The sequence below is a fragment of the Equus przewalskii genome, chromosome 10 (assembly GCF_037783145.1).
Source record: "Equus przewalskii isolate Varuska chromosome 10, EquPr2, whole genome shotgun sequence".
NCBI classification, from domain to species: Eukaryota; Metazoa; Chordata; class Mammalia; order Perissodactyla; family Equidae; genus Equus; species Equus przewalskii.
The window spans coordinates 44185887-44213648 of NC_091840.1; the positions used below are offsets into that span (position 1 = coordinate 44185887).

Below are 27762 nucleotides of genomic sequence, written 5' to 3' on the forward strand. Positions count from 1 at the left end.
GAACGTTGGCAGAGGTCTCTGTGGCCCCCTCCTCTACTCCTGGGCCCCCCCTCCTGTGGCTGGCACCTCCATCTCAGGCATCCTTCCCTCCCCCTCTTTGGTCAGCCTCCTCCGACAAGGAAGCCTGCAGAAGGAGATTTCTCTGGAGGGTTAGTGAGATTCAGAGGGAGAAGATGGCATTTGGAGACAGACAGACGGACCTGAGTTCAAGTCTTTCTGTGTAAACCTCTCTGAGACTCAATGGCCTTGTCTGTAAATCGGGGAAAGAACAGCCTCACAGGCGTGGCTGGGTTGAGAGGAGCAGGAGATGCGGGCCCGTGGCTGCCTCTCTGACAGGGATGAATTGTGCACACTTGGAGGAAGGCTGGCAGAGACCTTCCCGCCCTGCCGGGGCCCAGGCAGCTCCAGGCTGTGCCGTAGAGGCCATCTACGCCACCTTCCCTGTGGTCCCCTCCACGCCTGCTCTTGGGAAATGTCTGGAGAGTGAGGCATCTGGTCCTGTGGGTCCTGGGAATTGTTTAGTGCACGGGAGAGTCAGCATGGGCTGCTGGAGTCTGAACTGTTGGCCAGGCCAGGGTCCACCGCAGGTCACTCCCCTGGCCTTGACTCCATGCCCTCATGGGACAGCCTGGAGCCTCCTGGAGGAGAGAGGGCGGGTTAACGTGACCTCTCGTTCCCTCCTCGTGCTTCTCCAAAGTGAGTAGGTCTCACCAAACAGCCAGTCCTGCTCACAGTACCAGACCCGGGCAGACTGGGTGCTGTTGCTCCTCTTCCCTGCTCCCGCCCCAGAAATAGCAGAGTCGGCTCGCCCCCGCCAGCCTCCCTCAGACATAAGCCCTGGGCCCTCCGGGGCAGTGGGCCCTATTTCCCAGGTGTGTGGCGTGCACACATCTCAGTGGCTGGATCCCTCGGTTCTGTGGCTCTTCATGTGCATGCCTGTCCTGGGGAAAAATAGCCATGTCCCCTGACAGCTTAATGGGCTGTCAGCATGGAGACTGCAGAGGAAGTCTGCAGGACCAGGTGCAGCGAGGCCGGGGAAAGCTCTCGGCTGCCAAAGGGCCAGATTGGACTGAGCGTAGCTGTGGCCGGGCGCCCTGGTGACCCGTTGACACCATTCTTGGGCTGCCCGGGGGCTGGTGTGTTGTGACAGAGGGGGAGGAGCCAGGGCCCTGTGGAGAACTTGGCTCCAGCCTCAGACCTGAGAGGGACAGTGAATTCCTCTGCTCATTCATTCACTCCACACACATTTCCCGAGGTCCTGCCGCATGTCAGCCCGTGAGTGCTGGGCACACGGCCATGACTGAGACACCCACTTCCTGCCCCGGGGTCTCAGGGACGAAAGGGCTGGATCAACGGGGGCACTGGAAGGCCATGTGCTGTAGGAGTTCTGAGCAGGGGCACCAGGGAGGACTTCCTGGAGGAAGTGATATCTGAGCAGACGATGGGACAGGCCCAGCCAGGAGGATGCAGGGTAGCAGGAGGGTCCCTCACGCAGCTGCAGGAGAGACCCTACTGGTGGGGTTTGACTGGGGGCCTTTCTGAGGTGCTGCCCTGCACCCCCCATAGGCCTGATCTGCTTGTCCCTGGGAGGGGGTGTCTGTGCGTGGGCCCTGGGGCCTAAGTAGTGCTGGCAGTGCCAAGGGGGTTAACGGCAGCTTGACTTCCCTGTGGCCTTCTCTTCCCTCCTTCTCCAAAGGAAGCCTACTTTGAAATTATAGAAATAAGTGCCGGCTTCTGAGGAGTCTGCTGTTCGATTGTGTCCCTGCCAGGCCTCGGTGCCACCTTCTCGCCCACGCTCTGCCAGCCTTGGGCTCCATCCTGCATGGGGCCTTGTTCTGAGGGGTGAGGGCTCCCTCGGGTGCAGTTTTTCAACACCCCCCCCCCCCCCGGCCCCAGGCATCGGGCTCAGTGTACAAATGGTACCCAAGGAGGAGGGGCTCAGGAAGTGACATCGCTTGGCCCGCCCCCACCTCCTTATTCCCTATAAAAAGCAAAATGGTGACTCAGAGAGGAGAGTTGGAAGCATCCTGCCTCCTGCTCCCACTGTTAATTTTTAGACTTGGAATTAGGCAGGAAGCAAAAGAAACAGCAGCTCCAGATATGCGACTGGCATGCGATTAAGCCGGTGGCAGCAGCAGAGCCGCTCTTCCCCGGCTCCCAGCAGCCCCTGAACTGCAGCGCCCGGTGCCTGTGGTGCTCCCCAGCCCCTCACGAGGCCCGGGCCCCACGCACCCCTGCCTGGGCCGGGCCGTGGATGGTGCGGCCGGGGGCATGGCAGCTGGGGGCCGCCGCCGGCGCCCACTGCGCTACAAGTCCCTGGCAGCCCTCGTGGAGGACTCTCAGTGGCCTTTCTTGTTCCTTGTCTCAGACTTCAGCTACGGGGCAGACGACTACGACGGAGAGGGGAATGAGGAGCAGAAGGGGCCCCCGGAGGGCTCGGAGACCATGCCGTACATCGACGAGTCACCCACCATGTCACCCCAGCTCAGCGCCCGTAGCCAGGGCGGCGGGGACAGCATCTCCCCCACTCCACCCGAGGGGCTGGCACCTGGGGTAGGTACACCTGCTTTTCCTTCTGGGTTTGGGGGGAGGGGGCTTTTGAGGAGGGTGGGTAGGCATGCATGGATGTCGTGGGCCAGGCTCAGCTTGGGACACTGCTAGGGGAAATTTGGACCTGGCTGTTCTTGGTACACTCATCATCTCCTTCCAGCCCTGGGCCCCCTCAGACTAGGTTGCCCCCTCCCCCAACCCCCACCTGCTGCTCTCTCTACCAGCCCTGCACCTATCTCTGCCTCCTCTACTGGCCATCTGCTCCCCCTGCCTCCAGGACACCCTCACTTCTGCTTTCAGCCCCTCTCTAGCAGGATGGGGCCTTGGGGAGGGAAGAAGCTCTCTGGGCCTGAGCTGGGCAGTGGCTGCATATGTGACCTGTGGGCTGTAAATGTACAGATGCTGGCTCAGCAAACCAAGGCTGCCCTCAGTACTCACTGTGGGGCAGAGTGAGCTGCTTCTGTAGCATTCGCTGAGGACCAAGGGCCCTGTCCAGCCTTCTCTGTTGACCCTGAGCCCGAATGATTTCCACCTCTCCTCTTGTCTGCTGATAGGAGCTCTGCTCCAAAGAGAAGCGTTCGACAAGGAATATTAAGTATGTGCACTGAGACAAGCCGGGGGATAGCAATGTGTGGAGGTTTGCAATCCTTGTAATTCCTGCTGTTCCTGGCCACAGGGACTGGCTCTGCCTGGGCCCCAGCTTGTGTGCACGTGTGTCGGAGACACACAAGCTGGTAAGACAGAGAGGTTCCTGGGGGCTGTTTTTCTGGAATTGAGGAGAATCAAAGCTGTTCCTCCATTTCGGGGGCTTGGAGTTGCCCGGTCCCGCTTGGTGGAGGGCTTGTTCATGTGTGTCTTATGGGGCTCCCCTTTCTTCTCTCTTATACCCCGAGGAGCAGTCACTAAGATGCTGTGAGATACTGTTCCCCTCCTGCACGGCCCAGCACCCCCCACTCCAGCTGGGGGGCTGACTGGACTCTACTGTTCCTTGAGAACCCCCACTTCCTTCCCTGCCAACCTCCTTGGCCACCCTCCACAGAGCTCTTACCCCCCTTCACACACCAGGGTGGCTGTTATAGCCTTTGGCAACAAGGGCCTTGGCAACAGGCTTCCCACTTGGGGGAAGCCACATTGTTGCCGTGGCAACAGAGGCCGAGGCAGAGCCTGGTGGCTGCCAGGCAGTGTGAGTTTGGGAAGGGATGGTTGGGGGCAGGTGGGAGATGGAGGGGATGGGCAAGGGTGTTGGTGAGGTTCAGGCCCCCCACAGCCGGCAGTCTGTGGTGTTGCCATGTCGTCCTAAGGAAGGGTGGCAGGTGAGTGACAGCTATCTTGGACATGCAGGGCAAGATTTTTGCCACTGATAGAGAAGAAGGCATTCTGGGACCTGAACTAAGGCCAACCAGGGGAAGCAAGGAGAAAACTCTTGGTTCCCATCTCTGCCTTTGGGTCTCTGACCACAACAGGGCTCAGCGACCCCCCAGGGGCCTTAGCTGTTAGCCTGCTGTGAGCAGGTGCAGCAAGATTCACCGTAGGACCCGACACAGGGCCGGGATGCTGGCTGAGCCTTGACAACATGTGGCCAAATAGAGCTGCTTGCTGAAGAGAAAAGCGTCTTTGCTATTTCCTTCTCCCCTCTCTGCCTTCCTCCTTGCTTCCTGCCCTCTTTCCTTCTCTCACCACGTGACTACCTCGCTGGGGTGCTTGTCCATTGATTTCTAGATTCCATCATAGAAAGTGCTGTCAGGTTCTTACTGCAGTGAAACAGGTTGCAGGCATAACGAGGAGATGCACCCTGCCTGGAGCTCTGAGACTTCGGGGCAGTGACTTACTTCATTTTGTGGCTGCCCGTTTTGCTCGGTGGCTCACGAGGGAATGACTTGGTTTAATGACTTTGAAATCCAGAGATGCTACAGTGACAACTGACTAAAGTGCTTGGGGACCCCAGGATGGATGTTTACACCATTGGCCGGAAGTCATGCAAGTTAGGGGTGGGGAGCATTTATCCACCTGGGGATCCCAGCAGAGACTCCAGTCCCATGCAGCCCCTGTCTGCCCACTTTCCCAGCTGGAGTTGCATTTCTGCCCTTTCTGCTGTGTCACTGGCCCCATCTAGTGGACTCCACAAGTATTGCTGTTTACATTGGGGTGCTGGACAGAGTCGACACACCTCTTCCTGAGCCTTGGAGGTGTTTCAGTTTAAAAACAAAAAAGAAAAAACCAAGGTTTCTGCTACTTGGCTCTGTTCACTTGGCCAGGCAGTTCCCCTCCCTGCCAGGCTTCCTGTTGTGGCCTTGGGAACCAAGGGGACTTTTGGACCAAATCAGATGATTGTTCTAGATATTCGGATATCTGGCCTCTGACAGCGGGGGCATTCCACACCCAAATGTGCAGCCAACTTGTGCCTGGAAGCCTAAGTTTTTGTTAGTCAGAGTTCTCCAGAGAAACAGAATCAATAGGATGCAGAAAGAGAGAGAGAGAGAAATTTATTATAACGAATTAGCTCGCTTGATTATGGAGGCTGAGAAGTCCCCAAGATCTGTAGTCAGCAAGCTGGACACCCAGGAGAGCTGAGGTGTGGCTCCAGTCTGAGTCTGAAGGCTGGAAAAGACTTATGTTGCAGTTCAACAGTCAGGCAGGAGGAGTGTCCCTCTTACTCAGCCTTTTTGTTCTATTTGGGTCTTCAATTGATTAGACAAGGCCCACCCACATTGGGGAGAGCAAGCTGCTTTACTCCATCAGCTGATTCAAGTGTTAATCTCATCCAGAAACACCCTCACAGACACACCCAGAATAACATTTGGCCAAATGCCTGAGCACCTCTGGCCCAGTCAGGTTGACGCATAAAGTTTTTTTAATTAAGATTTTATTTTTCCTTTTTCTCCCCAAAGCCCCCCCGTACACAGTTGTATATTTTTAGTTGTGGGTCCTTCTAGTTGTGGCATGTGGGACGCCACCTCAGCATGGCTCGATGAGCAGTGCCATGTCCGTGCCCAGGATCCGAACCGGCAAAACCCTGGGCCGCCAAAGCGGAGTGCGCGAACTTAACCACTCGGCCACGGGGCCGGCCCCAACACATAAAATTTTTTTTTTAAAGATTGGCACCTGAGCTAATATCTGTTGCCAGTCTTCTGTTTTTCTTCTTCTTCTTCTCCCCAAAGCCCCCCGGTACATAGTTGTATATTCTAGTTGTAGGTCCTTCTGGTTGTGCTATGTGGGACGCTGCCTCAGCATGGCCTGATGAGTGGTGCCGTGTCTGTACCCAGGATCTGAACCTGCGAAACTCTGGACCGCTGAAGCAGAGTGCGCGAACTTAACCACTCGGCCATGGGGCCGGCCCCTGACACATAAAATTAACCATCACAGTCTTAATCTCCCAGCAGAATGGAGGGACATGAGCTTTGGATAGAGGAGTATAGGCTATTCTCCAGCTGTTACACTTTGGATGAGTCTCATAACCCCTCTGAGCCTCGGTTTCCTCATCTCTAAATAGGGCTAACTATCTGAAGGGTTGTTGAGGGGACGGACCTGGATAGCTCAGGGGAGGTCCGCAGCATTGGGCCTGGCTCACTGTGGGTGCGCAGGCCTTGGTGATGGGGGCCCACAAGACTCTTCTCGCCAGCTTTTAGAGGGATGGGGAGCCCGGAGCATTGCCAGGACCCGCTCTAATATTTGCTGGACAACAACTCAGTCTGCTTCTGCAGCCTCCTTTCTGGCGTTGGATCAGTCCTGCCAGGTGTGGTAGCCTGGCTGAAGCAGGTATCTGTGGGGTTGGCATGACACATGCTCCTCGCTCCCCAGCATGCCCTACAGCCTTGCCCTGCTGCTCTTGTCTTAGCTGTGCCCCAGCTAGGCAGCCCACTGAGATATCAAGGCGAAACCTGAAGGCCTGCCCTGCAGACCCCTTACTCTCCCCCTGCCCAGGCTGAGCAGAGCTCCTGGCGGGGCCAGGGCCACGGACCACTGGGAGCTCAGTTCAACTGGGTGCCTGGTTTCACCCTGGGACGGAGGTGTAGGGACTCTCAATCTTAGCTGACAAGTGGGAGCACACGTTCCTCTGCCAGGACCTTGGTCTCATAGAAAACTTGTTCCCCATATGAAATAGACTTCTCTGTCTCCCCTCTCAGAGGTGCAGTAAAATGGAGCCACAAAGCAGAGAGAAGATCTGGGTGTTGTCTCAGTGCTGCCACTTTAGCTGTGTGACATGAGGGATGTCACTCACCCTCTCTGAGCTCCAGTTTGTTCATTTGTAAAGTGAAGATACTGAGCATTTCCTCCCTCCTGACCTCACACAGCTGTCATGAGGCTTCCATGAGATGGCGTTAGGCCGAGCACTTTGTAAATGGTAAAGTCTGTGCACATGTTAGTGGGGACTGCTCAATGTCAAACTCATCGTGAGTTCCTGTGGTACCCAGAGGCAGGTCAAAGGGTGTCTAATAAAAGGCTGAATTCAGGGGTTCAGACTCCAGCCAGCAGGAAAATCCACAGATAAGCATGGGAGAGAGTTGAAACGATCACCATGTTGTTCTCATCTTCCTCCCCCTCCTCCTCCTCATCACAGCCTTTTCCATGGGTTGTCTCATTGAAGGCCCTCCACAAGCCTATGGGGCAGGTGCAGTGACCATCATTTAACAACTGGGGAAACTGAAGCTCAGAGAGGTGACATACTTTGCCCAAGACCTGCCAGCGGGGCCAGAGATTTATTTAAATTCAGGTCTTTCTGATGCTGGGACCTGTGCAGTACCACCAGGTCTGCTCAGACACCACATCCCTGTGAACCTTTGACAGCCGTCGCTGAGCCCTTGGCTGTGTGGGAATTGTGCACCGTTACTAGTGGCCATGTCTGCCCTGCAAGATCGGGAGCCCAGATCCCCGATCGTCTCCATGGTCCCCATCAGCAGCTCCCAGGCACCAAGGGGTGGTCACTTGGTGTTTGTGGAATTGAACCAAGCACCACTGGGCGGCCAGGGAGGAGGGTGGGAGGGCATATACTGGCTCAGGGGATGAAGCTGCCCCCTCTTCCCTTCCTTGATCCCTTCTGAAGGCCTGGGGTTTGGGATTTGAGGTTGCAGACAAGGAGGTTGCTTCTAGGAGAATGGAGATGCCCCGTGGAGAGCCGGGAGCACCTGGGAGTGCATCCTAGTCTGCTCCCTCCGACAGTGTTCGAGGCCTGGGTTGGGTGGGTTAGCGGCTGCCATGGCCTTTGTGCTCTCACGTGTTTCCAGCTGCTGGGCAGTCAGAGACATACTTTCCTCAAGGTGTTAACCTCCTGTCTCTGCAGGCTTGCTCCTTGTTTCTCCCTTTCTAGACCTTTGGTCCCCACTGCAAAGAGGAGATTAACTGGCTGCTCCTGCGTGCCAGGTGCCATGCTAGGAGCCCACAGGTATCATTACCGCCTGATACCTCCCACCCCTGGAGGAGCCCCCCATTTAGTAGATGAAGAAACTAAGGCTCGGGGGATTCCTTGGCTTGTCTGAGTTGAGAAGGAGGTAAGTAGGAAATAGGGAGACATGGTGCCCTGGTTGTGACCCTCAGCCCCCCCCACAGCTGGCCCTCCCTGTCCTATCTGGCCCCCACCCCGTCACACCTGGCTCAGATCTGGTCTTCCCTGATTCACCACACCTGGCTGACCTGCAGCATCCCTGTTGCTCTCACAGCCTGCCTGGGATCTCCCTCTCCCCGCTAGCGTGCTGGGGTCGTACTTCATGAATGTATTTCACATCTGACAATAAGGCTCCTTCCAAACAAACACTTATTCAGTGAAGGTTTGTTGATCTCCTGCAGGTCTCAGGCCCTGTGGACATGAGGGTGAGCCGACCACACCCCTTCTCTACCCTTGAGGCCCTGGAGTCTTTGGGGGCGGGTCAAGGAGGCAGACCGACCTGCATATCACACCAACATGTGTTAACTTGCCCCCGAAGCAGGTGCTGTGAAAGCCCCTGAGAATGTCCTCACGTTGAGGTATTGGCCACATGGGGTGAGCCGTCAGTGGGCAGAGGCTGATGGCCTCTGGGCTCTGGGCTCTGTTGGGGCACGGGAGGGCAAAGCACATCCCACCCGTAGGCTGGCTCTTAGCCACAACTGTTTTCCGTCATTGTCGCCTGGTTTCTCCACTAGGGGGTGCTGGCGCATTCTCTCCCGGGGTGATGCTCTTGTCCACCGTCCACCACAGGGTCAGGGACTGGTTGCTTCCATCTGGAGGACCACACAGACCCCTCACCCTCCTGCCTGTGAGACAGAAACAAGAGGAAGAATAGAAACACTTTCATAGCGCCTCCTAAACGCCGGGTGCTGGTATAGCACTTTATAAATGTTAACTCATTTCGTCCTCACCACAACCTTGGAGGTCGGCACCATCATTGCCCCACTTTACAGATGTGGAAACAAAAGTGCAAAGAGGTTACGGAGCCCCCCTAAGGCCCCACAGCTGGTAAGTGGTGGGGTGCTCGTCACCGCTGCCCTCCGCTACCTCTCCAGAACAGGAGCCTTAGGGCTTGTTTTTCCTTGTAAATGAGGATAAATACCTCCCATCTGGAAGGGGTATTTGAGGACCAAGTGACATAACACCTGTGGAAACGCCTAGGGCTGGACCACATGGAGGACACGCTCCCGAGGTCACTGTTGAATTTGAATCTCTCCCCGGATGTGAACCCAGTTCCCTAGGAGCCCCCAGCTCTGGCTGCCCATGCACCTTCCCGTCCCTGCTCTAGTCCTGGCAGAGGTGGCCCAGCTCCCAGCGGCATTCCGGCTGGGCAAAGGAGGGTGCCACCGGGGAGGGTTCTGGGAAGAGAGAGGCACAGAGAGGGGAGCCCAGTTGCTGGGAAAGAAGTTACAGTTGCCTCGGGCTATTTCCCACGTGGCCGTAATCTGCCCTTCTTCCTACCTGGTCCCCACTTCGAGGGTGGTCCCCTTAAGCCCACCTTGCTGGACACTGACCCACCGCCAGGGCTCATGAGCTGAGGAAGGAGGGTCGTGCTGGGAAATAGAGATGAATGGTGCTTGTCCTGCTGTATCTGGCTCTGGTAGATGCTCGCCCCGCCTCCCTCCTTGGCTCCTGGTTTCTTGTTCTGGAGTATGTCTAGAGCAGGCTGTGTGCTCGGGAAACGGCCAGACAGTTCCCTGTGGTGGGAGCTTGTCCTGTGTGTTGCAAGGTGTTTAGCAGCATCCCCAGCCTCCACCCGCTAGATGCCAGTTAGCGACCCCCAGTTGTGATGACCACAAATGTCACCAGACGTTGCCAGATGTCTCCTGGGGACAGAATCAGCCCCAGTGGAACACCACTGGTCTAGAAGGAGATTGGAAGCAGGACAGTCTGGAACAGTGGTTCTCTGGGGACATTTACCATCTACTAAGGGTGAAAAGGTAGGTGCTCAGAGAAGACAGTGAGTGGAATGACATCGGGAGGCTTACCGGGCAAGGTGGGGTCTCCCGGGGAGGATGAGTCAGGGCCTTCGGGTTAGGCGGATGGTTCCTATGAAACCAGTTATGTGATGCAGGACCCCAGGGCTTAGGGGAGGGCAACAGTCACTGGGTCCTCACAGGGCAGCCTGCTAGGGAGGGTGGCTGGGGCAGGAGTAGGAGGGGGACTGCTTACTCTGTGCCCTTTATACTCTTTGCATTTGAAGGTTGAGAAAGTATTACCCAATTAAAATTAAAGAAAATTACCTTATGTTGCCCTGGAGGTCTGGATGAGAATAGAGTTACCATGAGACAAGGTTTGAGTAAATATTAAGAAGAATATTTTAGGGGCCGGCCTCGTGATGCAGTGGTTAAGTTCGCATGTTCCACTTCGGTGGCCCGGGGTTCACCAGTTCGGATCCCGGGTGCGGACATGGCACCACTTGGCACGCCATGCTGTGGAAGGCGTCCCACATATAAAGTAGAGGAAGATGGACATGGATGTTAGCTCAGGGCCAGTCTTCCTCAGCAAAAAGAGGAGGATTGGCCACAGATGTTAGCTCAGGGCTAATCTTCCTCAAAAAAAAAAAAGAATATTTCAAGTGTTAGAATTGTCTAGCAGTAGGACAAGTAATGAGCTTCCTGTCCTCGGAAGGATTCAAGCAGAGGCTGGTGACTGAAGGTAGAGAGGAGATTCCCTTTTTTTGGTAGAACTATGAGACTTTTGGGTTCCCTTTAGCTCTGGAGCCCACATCACATGACCAATTACCTTAGGAACCCTCCATGCAACCTGAACCCCTTTATCTTCTTGGGAGACGCTTTGCCTTGTACTGTAAGCACCCCTGGGGTCATTTCCACTCACTAACTGTTTTCTGAGCACCCACTTTTTACAAGATCTTGTTTTGGGTGCTGTGTGGGATTAGCATGCACAGGGGTTGCCCCTCAGGCCCTTACACACACACACACACACACGTGCATGCACAATCCCTCTATTTCAAGGCCGTCTGTGCAACAGCCTTGAGAGATGTACAGCTTCCCAAGGGGGGAGTCATGTGACCCCAGGTTGGGGAATCAGGGAGGGGATCTGGTAGGAGGCAGCCTCAGAGAGTAAGTAGTATTCTCTCCCGGCACTGGTCGGGAAGGACATTCTAGAGAAAGGGGGCTGTGTAAGTTCTGGGATGTGGGAAACCTCTGGAGGTTTGAGAAAAGGAGAATGGTCTCGTGTGGCTGGGGCACTGGGTTCATTGGAAGAGGTGGGAGTTGAAGGTGGGAGTGGGCTGAGGCTCCCCGTTCTGTACTCCCCACACCCCACCATCACTGCCAAAGAAGAGAATAGCTGGTGCCTACCGAGGGCTTCACACAGGCCAGGCACTGCCCTATGGGTGCCAGTCCTCACAGCACCCTAGAGTTGGTGCTATCATTACCCCCATTTGGTAGATGAGGAAACTGAGGCCCAGGGAGTTTGAATGACTTGCCCAGGGTCCCACAACTGGCAAGAGGCGGAGTGAGGATTCAGATACAGAATCCAGGGAAGTTTGCTTGGTTTTGTTTATTTGTTTTATCGTATAAACAGTGTCACGTACTGGCTTATACCCAACACTGCTTTATGTAATTGGACCCCACATACGATTTTTGGAGTGACTTCTGCTATAACAAAGGGAAGGCAGAGGGAGGAGCCAAGGGTATCAGGAAGATGATGAATCTATTCCATCTGCAGCTGCAGCCAACTCTGCCTGCCCCTGGCACTGGTCCATTGGGGTCAGTTCTGTTTGGCCCAGAGTCTATCGAGCTCCAGAACAGCTAGAGGTGGGGCTTGAGCTTCTGCCAAAAAAGTTGGATGGCCAGGGACAGGCTGAGAGGAGGGAGAAGGGGCTTTAAGGGCCAGGCCTGGAGGTGAGAGTGTACCCGGCCCTTTCAGGGGTCAGCGAGCAGCAGAGGTTGTTGAGTCATCAGCAAGGGCCCCACTGCCCTTGTTTGGGCTGACTTGGTGGCTTCCTGCTGGGCACAGAGTGAGCAATGTCTTAGAAGAGTAATCTGATGTCAGCTGGAGGGATGCATTCAAGAATGGCCATGTCACTCCCTGCTTAAAACCTTTCAATGCCTTCCCTTTGTCCTGATGGTAAAATTGAACCCTCAGCAATGCTGTCATGGCCCCGCCTGACCTGACCACTTGACCCCTGCCTACCTCTGCACCCTCATTACCAAGCTCCCAATTAGAATGTGACCGCCACCATAGAGCTTTGCCAGTTTCGTCACAAAACATCTGCTCATGGCAAACTCTAGTGCCTAGTACTGTGCCTGGCACATAGCAGATGCTCAGTAAATATTGATTGAAGGAAGGAAGGAATGGACACTCGACACCCAGGCTGCACTTATCTCATTATGCCTCACGCAGTCCCGTCTGTCCCATCCCCACCCCCCGCCCCCACGGGCCTGGCTAACCCCTGTTCATTTTTAGATGTGAGTTTTAATGTCACCTCCTCCAGAGAGCCCACAGTGACTCCCCCTTTGCTGCATCAGATGCACCTGGTCTTGTGCCCCCAGAGCTCATTCTACTTTCCTAATCGTAGCACTTACCACACTTCTTTTTTTAACTTCTTTCTTTTCCCTGATTACATCACCAAAAGTTCTAATTTTATAGAAGTATATAATATAGAAAGTGAAAGTCTCCTTAAGTCCCACCCTACAGAGAGAACTTCTGTTGAGTTGGTTGTATGTTTCTTCTTATTTTTCCGTGTGAGATATTATACATATATATATATATTTTTTTTAAGTGAGATCATACTATTGGTACTGTTACGCAGTTTTCTCTTGTTATTCTACTTAATACATCTTGGACGTCTTGCACATCAGTAATTAAAGGTGTACATCATTCTTCCTCATGACTGTATGCAGTATTTCATTTTATGGATGTACCACAGGTCACTTAACCGGTCCCCTTCTGATAGACGTCTGGGCTGTTTCCAGTCTTTCACTGGTATAAACATCATTGCAGTGACCATCTTCCGTGCATAGATCCCTGTGCCCTTGTAGAAATGTTTTTGCACAAAAAACCTTTAAAGGGGAGTTGCTGAGTCAGAGGGTGTGAACATTTAAAATCACAATAGCTATTTCCATGTTATCCTTTCTGGAAAAGTTGTACCTCAGCCCCATAGTTCTGAGACTGACCCCTCCCCTGGCACTGCCGTGGTTCACAATGGCCCACAATGGTCAACTCCATGGAGGGAGACGTGGTATCCGGTTTGTGGCTACATTCTGAATGCTGGCACAGTGCCTGGTACACAGTCGGCAGTTAATAAATACTTGTCGATTGAGCAGGTAAGGGACTGAGAGGATGGAGAACGAATGTGAGGGAAGGCCATTGGGTTTGCGGAGAGTAAACTATCGGTGGCTTTGAGAGTGTGGGCCTGGCGAGTGTCAGAAATCTTAGCCTGTGCTCCTGGCCCATGGAGGAGTCCGGGCCCCTCACCGTCTCCACTGTGGTTCCTGCCTGCTTCTCCAAGTTCACCGCCTGCCCCTTTTCTCTTCTGTCCTCCAGCTCTGGTTCCTGGGGTTCCTTAGAAAACATTTTCCTTTCCAGCCTTCCTCTCTTTTGCCTGGAAACACTTCCCCCTTTCAGGATGCTGCTCAGAAACCATTCTCCTGGGGAGTTTTCCTCCCAGGCAGGGTGAGTGCCTTTGTCCCGTGTTCCCGCTGTGTTGCTCAGTGAGAACACTGCCTCATTTGTGCATATGTCCTTCACCCCCTGTAGGTTGAGAGCACTCTAGCAGCAAGAGCCCTGTCTCCCAGACTTGTGTGTCTCTAATGCCAGACCTTCTCTGTGTATGAATGAACGAACGAATGAACAGATTGACGGACAGGCAAGATCAGGAGTCAAAATGGAATATTTTTGTGGTTGTGTAGGTGTGAGCTACTGCAAACTTGGGTTGGAGTGGTGGCTTTGGAAAAGGAAGAGAAGGAAGAACCAGAAGGATTTGGTAAAAGGGATGTAGGGTCTGAGGGAAGGAAGAGTCACAAGATGGCAGCCCCACCAACAGAAGTGGAGAAGCCAGAAGGGGAAGCTGGGTTAGGGACGGGCAGGGTCGTTTGGTCTGGATATGTGGAGTGGAGGGGCTGTTGATGGGTGATCCAGCTGACAGCACAGAGGGCATGTTTGGAGTTGAGTAAGAAGCTGGAGCTGCACATGGCGATGGGCTGCCATTGGCCTAGAAGTGAGAAGGCATGTGTTCTCCCTGGGTAGAAAGCAGAGGGCTGAGGCCTGGGTCCTGAATGGGTGACTCTACATTTATAGGAGGCAGGGGAGAGAAGGGCCAGCCTAAACCAGAGTGGTCAGAAGCAGCAGCAGGGTCACGGAAGCTGAGCGATTTGAGAACGTCCAGACCACAGGGGCCAAGGAATAGAGAGGGAAGTCTCTGACTTTGGAATAAGGCAATGTAGGGGCCTTTGGGGAGGAGGCTCAGGAGCCAGGCTGAAGCAGGCGGAGTGTGGAGGGGAGTGTGGAGGACGCAGGGAGGAAGCTCAGGTCCAGGGCTGGCTGGGGCATTTGTAGGGGAAAGGGAGGGAGCACAGTTGGGACTTGTGAGTCACTTCCCCTCCAGGGGAGACTGAGGGCCTCCTCTGAGCGGAGTCTGTGTGCCCCACGGAGATGGGAGGGCATTCTAGTTACTCACTGGAATTTCCAGCCAACCAGGGTGGTGTGGAGTAGAGATGCCTTGGATGTTTGGAGAGCAGCTTCTGAGAGGTTTCGAGGATTGGGGAAGAAGTAGGTGTCGTTCCTGCCATGCCGGGTAGGGGCGTAGGCAATGGTGATGGTGATACTCTAGGAGACTTCTAAGGGTACCTCAATCTCCCTTGGGAGGGTGAAGGGAGACAGGAGGGGCCCTTGGGCTTTAAGGCCCTTCTCCCACGCCACCTGCTTGTCTGACCGGTAGGGGCGGCCCATGCCATGCACCTGGAGCCTGTGGGGCAGGAGACAGAAACGGTGGCACCGAGCCCTGGGCTGGCACACTTGTGCCGCAGAATGCCAGGCCTGGTTGTTCCCAAGCCCTGGAAACAGCGTCGCCTGCCCAAACCAAATGAGGAATTGTGGCTGAAGGGCCCTTCAGATGTACGCCAGCTATTTATAACCCAGCCAGGGCGGGGACAGGGGAAAACCAGGGACTGAGGGAGAGGCCGGGGTGGGGTGGGGGGTGCCACTGTGGAACCCCATCAGCCCTGAGGCCTCAGAGAGCCCACCCCAAATGCCTTGGTCTGCATTTCAGCTTTGGCGACAGGGAAGAGCCTGTCACCAGTGAGGACATGTTCTCTGCCCTATTAGACTGGCAGGAGCCCCATCTAGAACCCAGAGCTTCCAGAGACTTTTTTGGGGAGTTGGGATAAGAAATCATGTCCATTTTCCTGTTCCCTCTGCTTTCCTCCTCAACCCTCTGCCCTACTTAGAGGCTCAGCCAGGGGCCCTGTTCTCAGCTGAGGTGCCAGAGGAAGGGAGAGGCGATGACACCAGGTGGGCCCAGGGTGGGGCACAGTTGACCCTCCTTTGGAATTCATTTCCAAATGAGTTCCAATGAGTTTGACTCTTGCCCCTGTGGCCATACACTTGTCTCCTGACAGGGGATGTGACATGTGCACAAGGAGGCCGGTGGTAGACACATGAGATGGACAGCTCAGACACTGCATCGAGCCATACTGGCTGGTCCTGGCAACTGTGACTGGGAGTTCAAAATTGTGCGTTAGAAACATCAGAAAATTTCGAGGGAATCCCTGGCTGGAGACATGGTTGGTGGGGGTGCTGGTGGGAGATTAGGGACTTGGCTTGAGTGGGGCTGGAGCTTCAGGGCTCACCACCCAGAATCCTGAGTTTTCACTTGATCCACCTGGTTGGTGGCTCCTATCCTCCAGGGTTACAGAGATAAGCAGTGGGTTGGTAGTGTGCGAAGCCGAATTTGGTTCTAAGATGCCAGGTCCAATGAGGAAATGAGACAAAGGGGATATTCAGGGAACTCCTCCGTCCCGTCCCCTACACCACTCCCAACCTTCCCTCAGAGAAACAACCAGCTGCAAGAAGGCAGCACCCTTGTCTGTGGGCTTGACTCAGGGCACAGATGTGTTTCATTTAGATTGCACCATTTTTTTTTAATGTAATTTACCTGCCATCATTTTAAAATTGAAAGATGTCACTTAAGAATCTAGATTTCCAGCTCCTCTGGAACAATCCGAGATGGGGCAACCTTGAGCCTGCATTGCCTCTGGCAGCCATCAGCTAGGGCCGAGTGGCGGTTTCTCAGTTCACCCAGTTCCTACCTGGCTCCCTTCACTGATTGATCTCACCTGCACCCTCATGGGTGCTGGCATCTGCAACCTTTGCCCCAGGTGTTGTGTGGTTAAAGAGCTGTTTTGGGGTGCTTCCCCTAAACTCCTCCCCCAGGAGAGTAGGGGGATGTACATCTCTGCATGGGGCTAGGGCCCCAGAATGTGGCTTCACCCTCTGGATGGATTTAGTTTCTGTAACCATTGAAGAAGCCCAGGGAAGCAGACTGGGGTAGGCAGGGCTGGTGATGGTTCCTGTCCTGGGTTATGTGTACCCTCCCCTGTGGGGCTGGCTCTACGGGGCCAGGCCCCTCTTGAGGGAAAAGAGCCCCAAGGAGGTGGTATTGCTAACCCAGCAGCATCTGTGAGTAGGAGGTGGGGCACCTCCGGCCGTCCGAGGTGGCCCCCCTGCAGACGCTGGCTGTCACTTGTGCTTCTGTCGTGGCGAGGCACGTCAGGCCTCCTGTGCACAAAGCCTTGGTTTCTCACCCATGGTGGGGATGGAAACTATGGTTTCTCACTAGGCCTTGGCCTCCCCTCTGCCAAGGTGTCCGAGACTGATGCAAAGATGAAACGGAGACGCAAGGTGACAGTGAGGTACACCCGGGTCCTCTGCAAGGCTGTGCGGGCAGCTGCTCCTCGCTCCTCCCCCTGCCCGCCCGCGTCCCGGCGAGGGGCTGTAAATAAAGCCTGTCTCTGGGAAGCGGACCTCCCCCTGCGCCCGGCCCGGCTGCGGCCTCCTCGCCCCTCCTCCGCTCTCGGGCAGCCTGCGCCAGCCGCCCGGCCCGGTGACCGCGGAGAGGGAACGGCCCCACCTCACAAGTCAAGTCGTGCATTTCCTGTGTATTAATAGCAAACGCGAACCTCAGAGTCCAGAAAGGGCGGGATCCGTGGCCGGCGGCGGGGAGCGCGGGCCCCTCCTGCACCCGCCGGCCCGCGCACGCCGGGAAGGGCCGCGGCAGCCGCGCAGGGGCGCCTCCTTCTGCTCGGGCCGGCGCCTCCTCGCCGGGGACAGCCCTGAGATCGCGGCGGCGGCGGCGGCGGCGGCGGAGCTCCCCGCCGAGAGGCGGCTGAGCCGGCGGGGCTGCCCGGGAGGACCCGCTTCCCCTTTCTCGGGGCGGGGACGCGCGCGAGGCGGGCCCGCAGCCCCGGCGCTCAAGGGCTGGGAAGCGGCGGCAGGACAAGGTTCATAATGGAGCCTTTCATCGGGAGCCCGTGGCCAGGTGCCAGGACTGACTCCGGGGAGGCCAGCATGCTGGTTTAGGCCTGCCCTGCACGCTCTTCCTCTCCCCGCCTGCCTGCCGGCCTCTCTCCCGGGCGGACGGCGGCAACGGCTGCTGCCGCCGCTGCCGCTGCCGCCGCCGCCGCCGCCGCCGCCGCTGCTGCTGCGTGGACCTTGCTTCCTGTTTGCCCTCCGCGGCTCCGGCTGCCATGGAAGAGGAAGAGGAGGCAATAGGCTTTTTGGACAAGGTTCTGGAGGATGAAGATGTGTTTCTCCTGGAGGAGTGCGAGCTGGGAACCCCGACCAGCCCCGGCTCAGGGTCCCCCTTCTTGGTGGCTGTGAAGGTGGGAATGTGACACGCCCTGGATGCTTGTCGGGGGAGGGGGCAGGGCTAGCAGCTCTCGACTGCTGAAGCTGTGTGCGGGCAGAAATGGCTGATTGCTGCACCAACCTCATGGCTGAGGGGAAGCACCTCGCTCGGTCTGAGAGGGGCTGGCACATGCCTGCGAGCGGATGCGAGGGGCTCTGCCCTCCGGCAGCTGCTCCTGGGGGAGAGGTGCAGTGCCCGCCGCCTCCCCCTGGACCAGTTGTCCTCAGGGGGAGTGGCTGCTGGCTTTCCCCAGGCCAGCTGTGCTGGGGGCTTTCTCTGGCAGTGACATGAGTCACCTGGTGGGCAGTCAGTGGTGTGAGCCTGCTGCCCCAGAGGAGCTGTCTGACTTGAAACCAGGAGGCCATAATCCATTGTTTCCATGGCAACCGTAAGATAAGTGCACTTATGAAGTTCAGGCCAAGGGGGCCACTCTCCTCCGAGCAAAGAGACTTGGTGAATCTGGGCAATCTAGGGCAAGACAGAGAGCATTTGGAGAGCTGGAGAGCCAGAGGTCACTGAGCTTCCTTGAAGGAAAAGAATTGGATCAGCTGAAGTGGGGGAGGTAACAGCTGGCCTTGAGGCAGGAGCCAGGTGGGTAGACACTTTTCCAAGGTGGGTGTAGGCAGGAAGCATCCGGCTGGCCCCAGCCCACCCACTCTGGGGCTGTGGGCATTGTCATTGTCAGCGCCTGTCCTGTCCTAGGAGTTGCCGAGAAAGCAGAGCAGGAGGGGAGTGGTTGCGTGGATCCCCTTCCCTTCTGTTCACCTCTTCCCCCGGGGCAGTGCTCCCCCTTGAAACCACACCAGTGCCGCCTGAGGCAGGGCACACCACACTGTTTTTCCTTTCCTCGCCAGGCCCTCCTCTCAGAGCTCTACCCTCAGCCTTTTGCTCACCTCATCTCTGTTCTGTGGCTAGAAGGGAGGGCCGGTGAGAAGGTATGGCAGGGAGTTTGCAGACTGCAAGCCGGGCTTCCTAACAGACAGCGCCCAACTGTGGGCCCCGGGCTGTCCGCCCAGAGAACCCTGCACCCCAGAGGGCGTGGTGCGCAGAGCATTGCTGTGGGCAGGAGGCTGTCACTGAGCGTCTCTGGGCCTGTTTGTCTCTCCGGTAAGATAGGGATCACAGCCCCGCCCCGCCCACGTTACAGTGTGGGTCTGAGGAAGAGATTTTAAAGGAGGTAAAAATAGACTGCGGACCCACGGTAGGTGGCTAGTGTGTGGAGTCTGGGTGGAGCAGTAGCTGCAGGCCTGGGTGTGGAGAAGAGAGGAGCTGTAATGGGAGGCTAGCAGTGGCTAGTGTCCCAACGCTGGCTCTCTCATCTGGTGCTAGCTTGAGCACTGGGGGTGTCATGTCTCTCACTGGGCCCACGAAGGCCTCTGCACTTAGGGCCTGACCAGCCTCCCCACCAGGAAGAGGATGGGAAAAAGTCTGGTTGTGAACCAAGAGCACCAGCTGTGGGCTTTCTAGTGTGTGGGATGGGAGGTATGTGGACCTTCTGTGAGAAACCCTCCCCAGCTCAGATGGGGTCCCACTCATATGCTGCCTTGTGGGTCCACCCTCACTCTGGGCTCTGGCTTATACCTTGGTCTTAGCCCATCTTTCTTCTGCTCGGAAATCTAGACGTCTGCTGCCTTGAGTCTGTCCTGTTCTCCCCGAGGGCAAGGGCCATGTTGCATGGTACATGTACGTGGCTGGTGCCCAGTGGATTTGTGTCTGGAAAGAGTGAGGCTCGATGGGGCCTGTAAAGGGTGTACCATGTCCCCAGTCTTGTTCCATCTCAGACGTATTCTAAGGAGGGGGCACATGAATGCCAAGGGAGCCTGGGCTCAGATCACACCTAAAAACACGCCTTCCCCCAGACCCCTGTGAGCACCTACATCAGTCTTCACCTCCACCTTGCTGCCTCGGTGTTCCCAGATGTGTCTCTAGCATGGGGGAAGGGGGCCTTTCCTGAGTGTTGGGGTATTCCTGTCTCATCCCGAACACCTCTGGGATGCCCTCTTCCTCTACCAGGCTTGGCCATCTATAGGGGGAGAAGACAAGCAGGGTGGCTACAGAGAGCTGGGAAGTAAAGCTCACTGACTTATTCAACAAACACCGTCAGGTTGTGTTCTATTCCAAGCATTCTGCCTGGCACTGGGGAGGAGACACAGTTCAGGGCGAGAGGGAAAGTGCACAGATAATAGGAGTATGATGAGAAAGCAGTCAGGGCTGTGAGAAGGATTCTGATAAAAAGGGTGCTAAATTCAGAGGAGGAGAGACTACCTCTAGCTGAGTCAGGGCTTGGGCTGGGTGCAGGTGTGTGCATGCACGTGGTCAAGGGGCATCTCTGGAGGGTATGCTCCTGTCCTGGGCCTCGGACGGTCTTGGCACACTCTTGCACAGTAGGCTCTTCTCGGCAGCTGGTAGGAATCCAAGACAGTTCTCTCTTTGCTATTACTTGACTTCAGGAGTGCTTACCTTAAACAGCAGTTGTCTTCCTGAGCAGGTGTCCAAATGCCAGTCCTATAAGTCAGTCCTGTTTTCAGTGTAATTTCTGAGATGCTGCATCTTCCTGGGGGACAGATGTGAAGATGGCAGTGGTTTTCTCCAGAGCTGGGGCTAGAGCTTGCTGTGTCTTTCAACCCAGACTTCCCTTTGAGGAGTTAATGATCTAGAAACTAATAATAACGTGGATACTGATAGCACCATCACCTCCCATCTGTAAAGTGTTATATTCTTTCCAAAACTCTTTCGTGCAGTCCTATTTAAAGGTACACAGGGCTGATAGAGGCCTTGCTACATAAAAGCTGCTATTTAAAGGAACTCATTTGTCAGGAATAAAATCCTTTTGTAATGCAGATTAACCCTTCAGGTGTTAATCTGTGCCAATTTTTAACGGATCGCCTGAAATGCCTATGTTTCTGTTTCATCTGCCCAGGTCTCTTCTCCCTCCATGGGCAGTAATGGCCATGCCCGTGTCACCCACTTGGGTGTTTCCCAAAGTGCGGGTCACATCTGAGATAATTTGAGAGGTGATTTTAGGTGGCACCTGGTATATATTTTGCACTTTAACAGTTAGGTATATGTTTTAATGTATGCTGGAAAAATATGACTTGCACATCTCGCGATTTCAGATGTAATGCTTGGGATAAGCCTGTGCTTTTAAGAAGTCCGTTGTCAAGAACAATGTTAAGTAAATAATAGTGCCGTGGTGTGTGAGTTTGAGAGAACTGCAAAGATTACATGGGAACCGCTGAAGTTTGGAAACACTGCTGGACCTGCCTGAAGCTGCGTTCAGCAGGGATCTTGGAAGTGGGGGTCCACCCTTCAGGAGAAGGGGGCAGCTGGAGCTTTAGCTTCATTGCTCAGCGTTGCCCCAGTGTCCTCGCTGCTGTAAATTCTGCTCAGGAAATAGCTGAAAGAGACCTCCCCCGTGCCTGGCGCTAAGGAGATGAGTGAATGGGCTGGATGTCCCTTATTGTCTCAGCTCAGAGAGGGGCCAGCTCTCTTGAGGCTGATGCTTGGTGTGGGCACAGCCCTCTCCCCAGGGGATCTACTCTGAGCAGATCCCACAGGGTGCTCCTTGCAAACTGGTGTGACCCAGGGGCTGAATTCTGCTGTCCGTGGAGCCCTGTGGCCTAAGGCTCTGGATTGCAGGCCGCCCTGTCTGTTCAGTCCTCACTGTTTTCTGAGAGGAGGTCAAGCTCCTGGACAGACTGTGTCTTGGCCTGGCCTAGAACCAAACCTTTGGAGGTACTACTTAACCTCTAAGCTCTGTAGAAGACCGGGCCGGACCTGGCTAAGCCTTCCTTATAGATACTGTCCCTGCCGGAGTCACTTGACCTGTTGGATTTGGGGGCCTGGAGCTGACAGACTTTCAGCCTAGCAGACTGTGTAAAATGCTGGGGATGAACGAGCCCACCGTGGCTGCATTTCGTAAGCTCCTCTCGGGAAGGAAGTGGGGACAGTGTCACTCAGAAGGCAGCTTCCCTGTGCCGGGGGACTGGCAAGCAGCATGGCGTGGACTGTGGGGGCCTTGAACTCTTCAGAGAACTCACCTTGGAGATGCTGGGCGTGTGCGTACCACCTCTGGAGGGCTCTTTGGGGGCAGAGACTGTCTCCCTCAGTGTATTCCCAGTGTCTGGCACATAGTGGGGAATGAATGAATGAATGTCGAGCCTGGTGTTTTCTGAGAGAAGAATAGCCTCCCACGGTTGAAGAAACAGTTGTGAATTTCAGATAATTCTAAACCAGGAACATGTGAGGTCTGGGGAAAGCAAAGAAAAGATGAAAGAGGTTTTTGGTTGTAACTGAGCAACAGGCCTCCTGTCGGTAAAATGCACACAATTTGATTTCACATCCCCAAGCTCTCTGTCACCTCCACCCCCATGCCAGCCAAAACTTTAAGTGAATGTGGCTCAGAGTGGGTATCTTGGGGATGACTATTTCTTGCCTTTTGGGGAGCTCTTTCCAGATTGGTCTCATGAACCAGCCCAGTGGTGTAGCCATTAAGTTCCCATGTTCTGCTTTGGCGGCCCGGGGTTCACTGGTTCGGATCCCAGGTGCGGACATGGCACTCCTTGTCAAGCCATGCTGTGGCAGGCGTCCCACATATAAAGTAGAGGAAGATGGGCATGGATGTTAGCTCAGGGCCAGTCTTCCTCAGCAAAAAAACAAGGAGGATTGGCTACAGATGTTAACTCAGGGCTAATCTTCCTCAAAAAAAAAAAAAAAAGATTGGACTCTGAGGTGGGAGACCCTTAGGACAGGGTCTTGCTGAAATGGGCTGTCACAGGGGTCTGTGCTCATGTCAGGCTGGATGAAGGCTTGGCAGGGGCTGCGAATCACCAGGTCTTCACCATGGTCGTAGTCCAACCAGCTCTACTGTTAAGCTCACAGTGTGCCCCAGGTGACTTCCTTTAGAGGATGTTTGCCAGGCCCTCAGGCAAATCCCTGGTTGGCAGGGAACAGGAGGAGAGTGGGGCATGGTAGGGGAGCGCTGGACCCCAGCGTGGACGGCGACTTCTCATTTGCCTGGCTTGGGATGCAGCACCGTTTGTGTGACACGCCGGGAGGAAGCCTCGGTTCTGACGTCAGACCCTCAACCTCTTGGGGCCGGGCCTGCAGGCCCTGCTCCAGGCCCTGATCTCATTCCTCAGAGGGAGGTGCCTGCCTGCAATGCGGACAGCCCCAGGCAGCTGGCAGTTTCCACTCTCTGCCTCGGGGGGATAATGGTAACACCTTCCAGACTGTGGGATTCCAGTGAGTTAATCCATGGAAAGCGCTTAGAACAGTGCCTGGTACTTGTGAAGCCCTCAGTCAATAACTATTGTCCTTCCCTGAAGCTTGGCATCCATACTGGTTTCCTAATGGTGCTGAAACAAATTACCACACATTCAGTGGCTTAAAACAACCCAGATTCATTCTCTTACACACACGTCTGAAGGAGTCAACAAGGCTGCACTCCTTCTGGAAGCTGTAGGGAAGAGAATCCGTTTCCATGCCTTTTCCAGCTGTGAGAGGCCCCTTATATTCCTTGGCTCATGGCCCATCCTCTGTCTCCAAAGCTAGCAGTGTGGCATCTTCCAGTCCATCCTCACCTTGCTTCTGGGGTCACATCGCCTGTCCTCTGACTCTGACCTTCTTGCCTCCCTGCTGTGCCTCCATGTGACCAGGCCCTGCCCAAGTCATGACTCTAATTTCTCTTCTTTGGCTGTCTGTATCCCCCACTAAACTGCCTCCCGCACGTGGGGCCAGGTCCTTTGTTATCTCGCTCACTGTTATAAGGGTGAGTAGATGGATGGATGGTTGGATATCAAATAAGAAAACATGGAAAAAACGATGGGAAAGAAACAAAGCAAGGTGTTAGCAGTAGGATATGGCTGATTGTTTTTCCTTTTATATTTCTGTATTTTCTAGATTTCCTTTAATAAGTCTATTTGGCTTTTATCCCCTACGAAAGCGTTACGTAAAGAAGAGAAAAAAGGCAAGAAAACAGGCCACTGAGGACTTTGGCCTCCTTTCTCACGAGCCATTGGCTTTTGGTTTGCTTTCGTACAGGTGGATGCAGGGAAGGGCCTGGAGATGAGGAAGCTGGTTCTCTCGGGGTTCCTGGCCAGCGAAGAGATCTACATTAACCAGCTGGAAGCCCTGTTGCTGGTGAGTCTATGCTCTGGGGTCTTGTGGTCCCCATGTGGGACAGTGTCGTGTTCTGAAACTGCTTTCGGAGTTGGAGAGGAACAGGGACCTGGACCAGTCCTTCCCCGTGAGGCCATCTGTGGTACTGCTCTGCTTACAGCTTGGCACTGGGCAGCCAGGGTCATTGCCAGAAAGGAGCTGTCCCCCTCAGCCCTGACCCTCCGTTACGTGCTCTGGGAAAGTCAAGAGAAGAAACACAACCAGGTTTGGGATAGCGAACACCCCCGTGGTCTATGGCCGCGGTGGCACAGGCATTACTAATCGATCACAGTACTCTGTCCAGATGGAGGCCTAGCCCCACCTCCACACTGTGAGCAATCTCTGCCAGTCAATCAAATTGAGGCCTTTGTCATTCCTGGTCCCAGTCCTTCCTCCTACCTGGCCTAGTGAACCATTCATGCCATCGTGAGGCCCTGTGGCAGGAAATGTGAGGTGGAGGGCTGCCTGTGTCATTTTGAGAAGCGCCATATCTCCGAGGCATTAGACCAACCCCAGCCCTCTGTGAAGATGCCTCAGTTTCCGCTCTGAGAGGGAGGCATTGTTGTGAGACTCTGACTGAGGGGGTAATTTTAAACTGTTTTCAAACGGTGAAAGTACTACACAGATGTAAGATGTTTTTGCCTTTGAAGAAAGTGCTTATTAGATGTGTCTGGATATTATGCAGAGTGATTGTGGCATGTAAAGTTCTTTCCCCTGGGTGTTTGCAGTCAGAGACATAAGATGATTTCAGAAAAAAGAGGAATAGGAAATGCAGATGTGATCAGTAGAAACTGATAAGAATTGTAAGATATACATTTATGTACTTGCTGTGATGTGAGATGTTGTCACCCAGTGTCCCAGGGCACTTGGCATTTATTACCCAAGGAATGACTATGGAAACATGCAGATACTTTGCAACACACGGGGCTGAGTTTGTGGTAGATCTCACCAGGAGTTTATTGTAGACGTGGGAATGTTTTTCAAGTGAGGGACAGTGTGGCAGGTAGATAAGGACTCTGGTCTGGGGACAGAACAAAGGCAAGAGTTGACTCTGCCATTAGTAATAGATGTATTGCCCTGTTTTTCAAACTGTGTATCTCAACCCATTAGTGGGCTGTGAAAACAGCGTAGTGGGTTAAACCAGCATTTTAAAACAAATGAGAAAGAAAATATCAGCATGCATCACACATAGTAAGAATCAGGACTATTTCATGAAACTTTTGGTTTGTTGTGTGTATACATACATATGTATATCCTGGGCCATATTATTTCTTACATGCATTGTGGGTTTGAAAACCACTGGCTTTGGGCAAGCCATGCATAACCTCCTTGAGCTCAGTTTCCTCCTCTGAAGAGAATAATACGATCGCTTTCCCTCTCTTCTTCATGGGGTTGAGAAGATCAGGTGATCCTTTTTGGGGACTAGTACAATGCCAGGTACTTAGGCATTCAAATATTAGCTGAAGGAAGGGCAGCCGGGTGACTCACCAGATGCATGTGACATACGCCGTGTAAAGTATGAATTGATGTACCAAAAGAAGGGGGCGTCCTCACTAGAAAGAGACATAGTTGCAAGGAGTTCAAACAAAGGAACCAGACTTTGAATCTCCACTTGACTGCTCACCAGCTCTAGACCTTCAGCAGATTAGTGACCCTTTGTGCCTCATTTCTCTGTCTGCAAGCCAGGTGTGCTGCTATTAGTGCTGTCTCCGTGGGCAGTTGTGAGGACTAAGTGAGTTTGTGTGTGATGCTCTTAGAACAGAGCCTCGGTGCCAGCTGATACGATTGTTCTCTCCGATGCCGGGAGAGCATGCAGGTTAGGGCCTGTTTGTTTCTGTCGACACACCCTTTCCCTGCAGGAAGGGGAGGCGCGTGTCCTCGTCAGAAGCATGCCACTCTTAGATTCCATCTTGCATTCTCACCTGTCATTGGGCCTAATTTGAGTTTCCGTTTGTCCGGGTAAAGAAAACAGATTTAGGAGCCAAGACACTCCTTCTTTGCCTGGCAAAAACTGTGAGGCTGGGGTCCCCAGCCCTGAGGTGACCCAGGGCCAGTCTCTCCTCTCCCTGCAGCTTGTTCATCCTGGGCCCCTGATTGGTTCTTTCCTGAACAGAGGCAAGAGCGAGATGGGGTGGGGGGACTAGCTGGGAGGCCTGGGAGGGCCCCAGGAAGAGGGGGCAGGACCCTCCACAGCCACAGCTTCAAGATCAGGAATCAAGCCATCCCTGTCCCCTCCTTGAGGTGGGGGCCCTCCCATCCCAGCTACCGCAGAGCTAAGCCCCTTGCTCTTTGGGGTGATCTGATAAAGGGGCTCCGAGAAGAAAATCTCTCCTCTGCTCCCTCCTCCTCTCACTCCCATATCTCCTTCTCATCACCCCACCCCCATTCCCACAGCTCTGCGTGTTTGACTGTCCTCAGCTTAACACTTCCTGATACGCAAACGGCTGGGCGTGTGTACACACACGGGCACAGACAGGGACACCACACAGGAGCCTCTGTTCCTGTCCCCTGGGTTGCTGGCTGCAGCAAGATTTGATAATCTTCTGGAACCGTCCAGGTTCCTGATGGGTTCAGATTACAAGTGAAGTGGGTCTGGGAGCCTGAGCCGAGGTGGGGGGTGGAAGAAGGGAGACAAACCAGATGGATATATTCTGCATCTCCCCGACTGTGGGAAATGAGCTTGGATACTGCATCTGGCCTGCAGCACCTCCCGTCACTGGACCAGCACTGGCCCTCTTCTCTTAGACTCTCATTCTGGCCGTTTGCTGTGGAGTTCTCAGGTTGCTTATCTGTCAAGTAGGTTAGGGACGCCTTCTTTCCTGGGTTCCCGGAGAAGGAGTAACCGAGGCCATAGGTTAGCAGCCTCCAGGCCGTCTGGGATAGGAGGTGGACGAAGTGGGCAGGTTTCTTTCCCCTGCTTCGAAAGGCAGGTTGCTGGAAGACAGAGCAGGCAAATGGCTGTGTGAAATCCCACTGCGAGTTCAACCCGCCTGGCCTGTTTCCCTGAGAAGCGCTGCATGGGAAATCCAGAGCCAGGGTTGGCTCTGAGGTCACTCAGGGATCCTCTAAGAATAGTTTCTCCCTGATAAAATGGAGACTCGCGCCCTTGCCCTCTGCCACAGGATTCTGGGAGGAGGGAAGGGGGGACCGGTGTGCTGGCTCTTTGGCAGAAGAGCGGTGCTGGATCAAAGCTCAGTATTGGGCTGCCTTTGCCTTTTGGCTTTCTGTCCCTCTCAACGCGAGGCCTTTATTTGGGGCTTCACCAGATAAAAGTAGCAGGCTTCCACAGTCTCCGGTCTCTGGCCAGCCAAGGGCACGCACCCTGCACTTTCCCCTCCCCCCAAGTGAAATCAGGGCTGAGACCAAAGGTCCCCAACCTTGTCCTGAGAACCGTGTGACGCCTGAGTGCAGGCCCCGTGCATGTGACCCACCACTGGTGAGCGCCCATCTCTTCCCCTTTTGTAGACAGAGTGGGACGTTAGGAGGAAGCAGGGCAGTTGTGTCTTGTCTTTGCGTAGGTGGCAGTTGAGTGCTTCCCCAGCAGCTTCTGAGAAATCCTCATCCCTTTGCCTTCCCAGGACTGTCCCCTCCCTGTGTCCTTTATCCCCCTCAGTGGGGATTGCACCACGGCAGGGACAGGGATTAGAGGTTCTGGGACTCTGTGGTGACTTATTCCTCCACTGGATCCTGGGGAGAGGTAACAAGGATAAACTAGGACAGTGATCCTGAGGCCATCTCTGTGTCCTCCAGAGTGTGAGGA

General features: G+C 54.6%; 1 protein-coding gene across 4 annotated transcripts in view; it reads left to right on the top strand.

Moving 5' to 3' along the window:
* ABR (ABR activator of RhoGEF and GTPase) overlaps window positions 1–27762 on the top strand; it is a 179159-nt gene that overhangs the window by 83922 nt on the left and 67475 nt on the right. For 3 of the 4 annotated variants that reach the window (XM_070560867.1, XM_070560869.1, XM_070560868.1), the window contains exons 2-3: window positions 2369–2553; window positions 23886–23984. In XM_070560867.1, coding sequence (XP_070416968.1) covers window positions 2369–2553; window positions 23886–23984 — 284 coding nt within the window. Of the gene's footprint in view, window positions 1–2368; window positions 2554–17191; window positions 17818–23885; window positions 23985–27762 lie in introns of those variants that run through there. The other variant, XM_008533291.2, reaches the window with a different exon arrangement.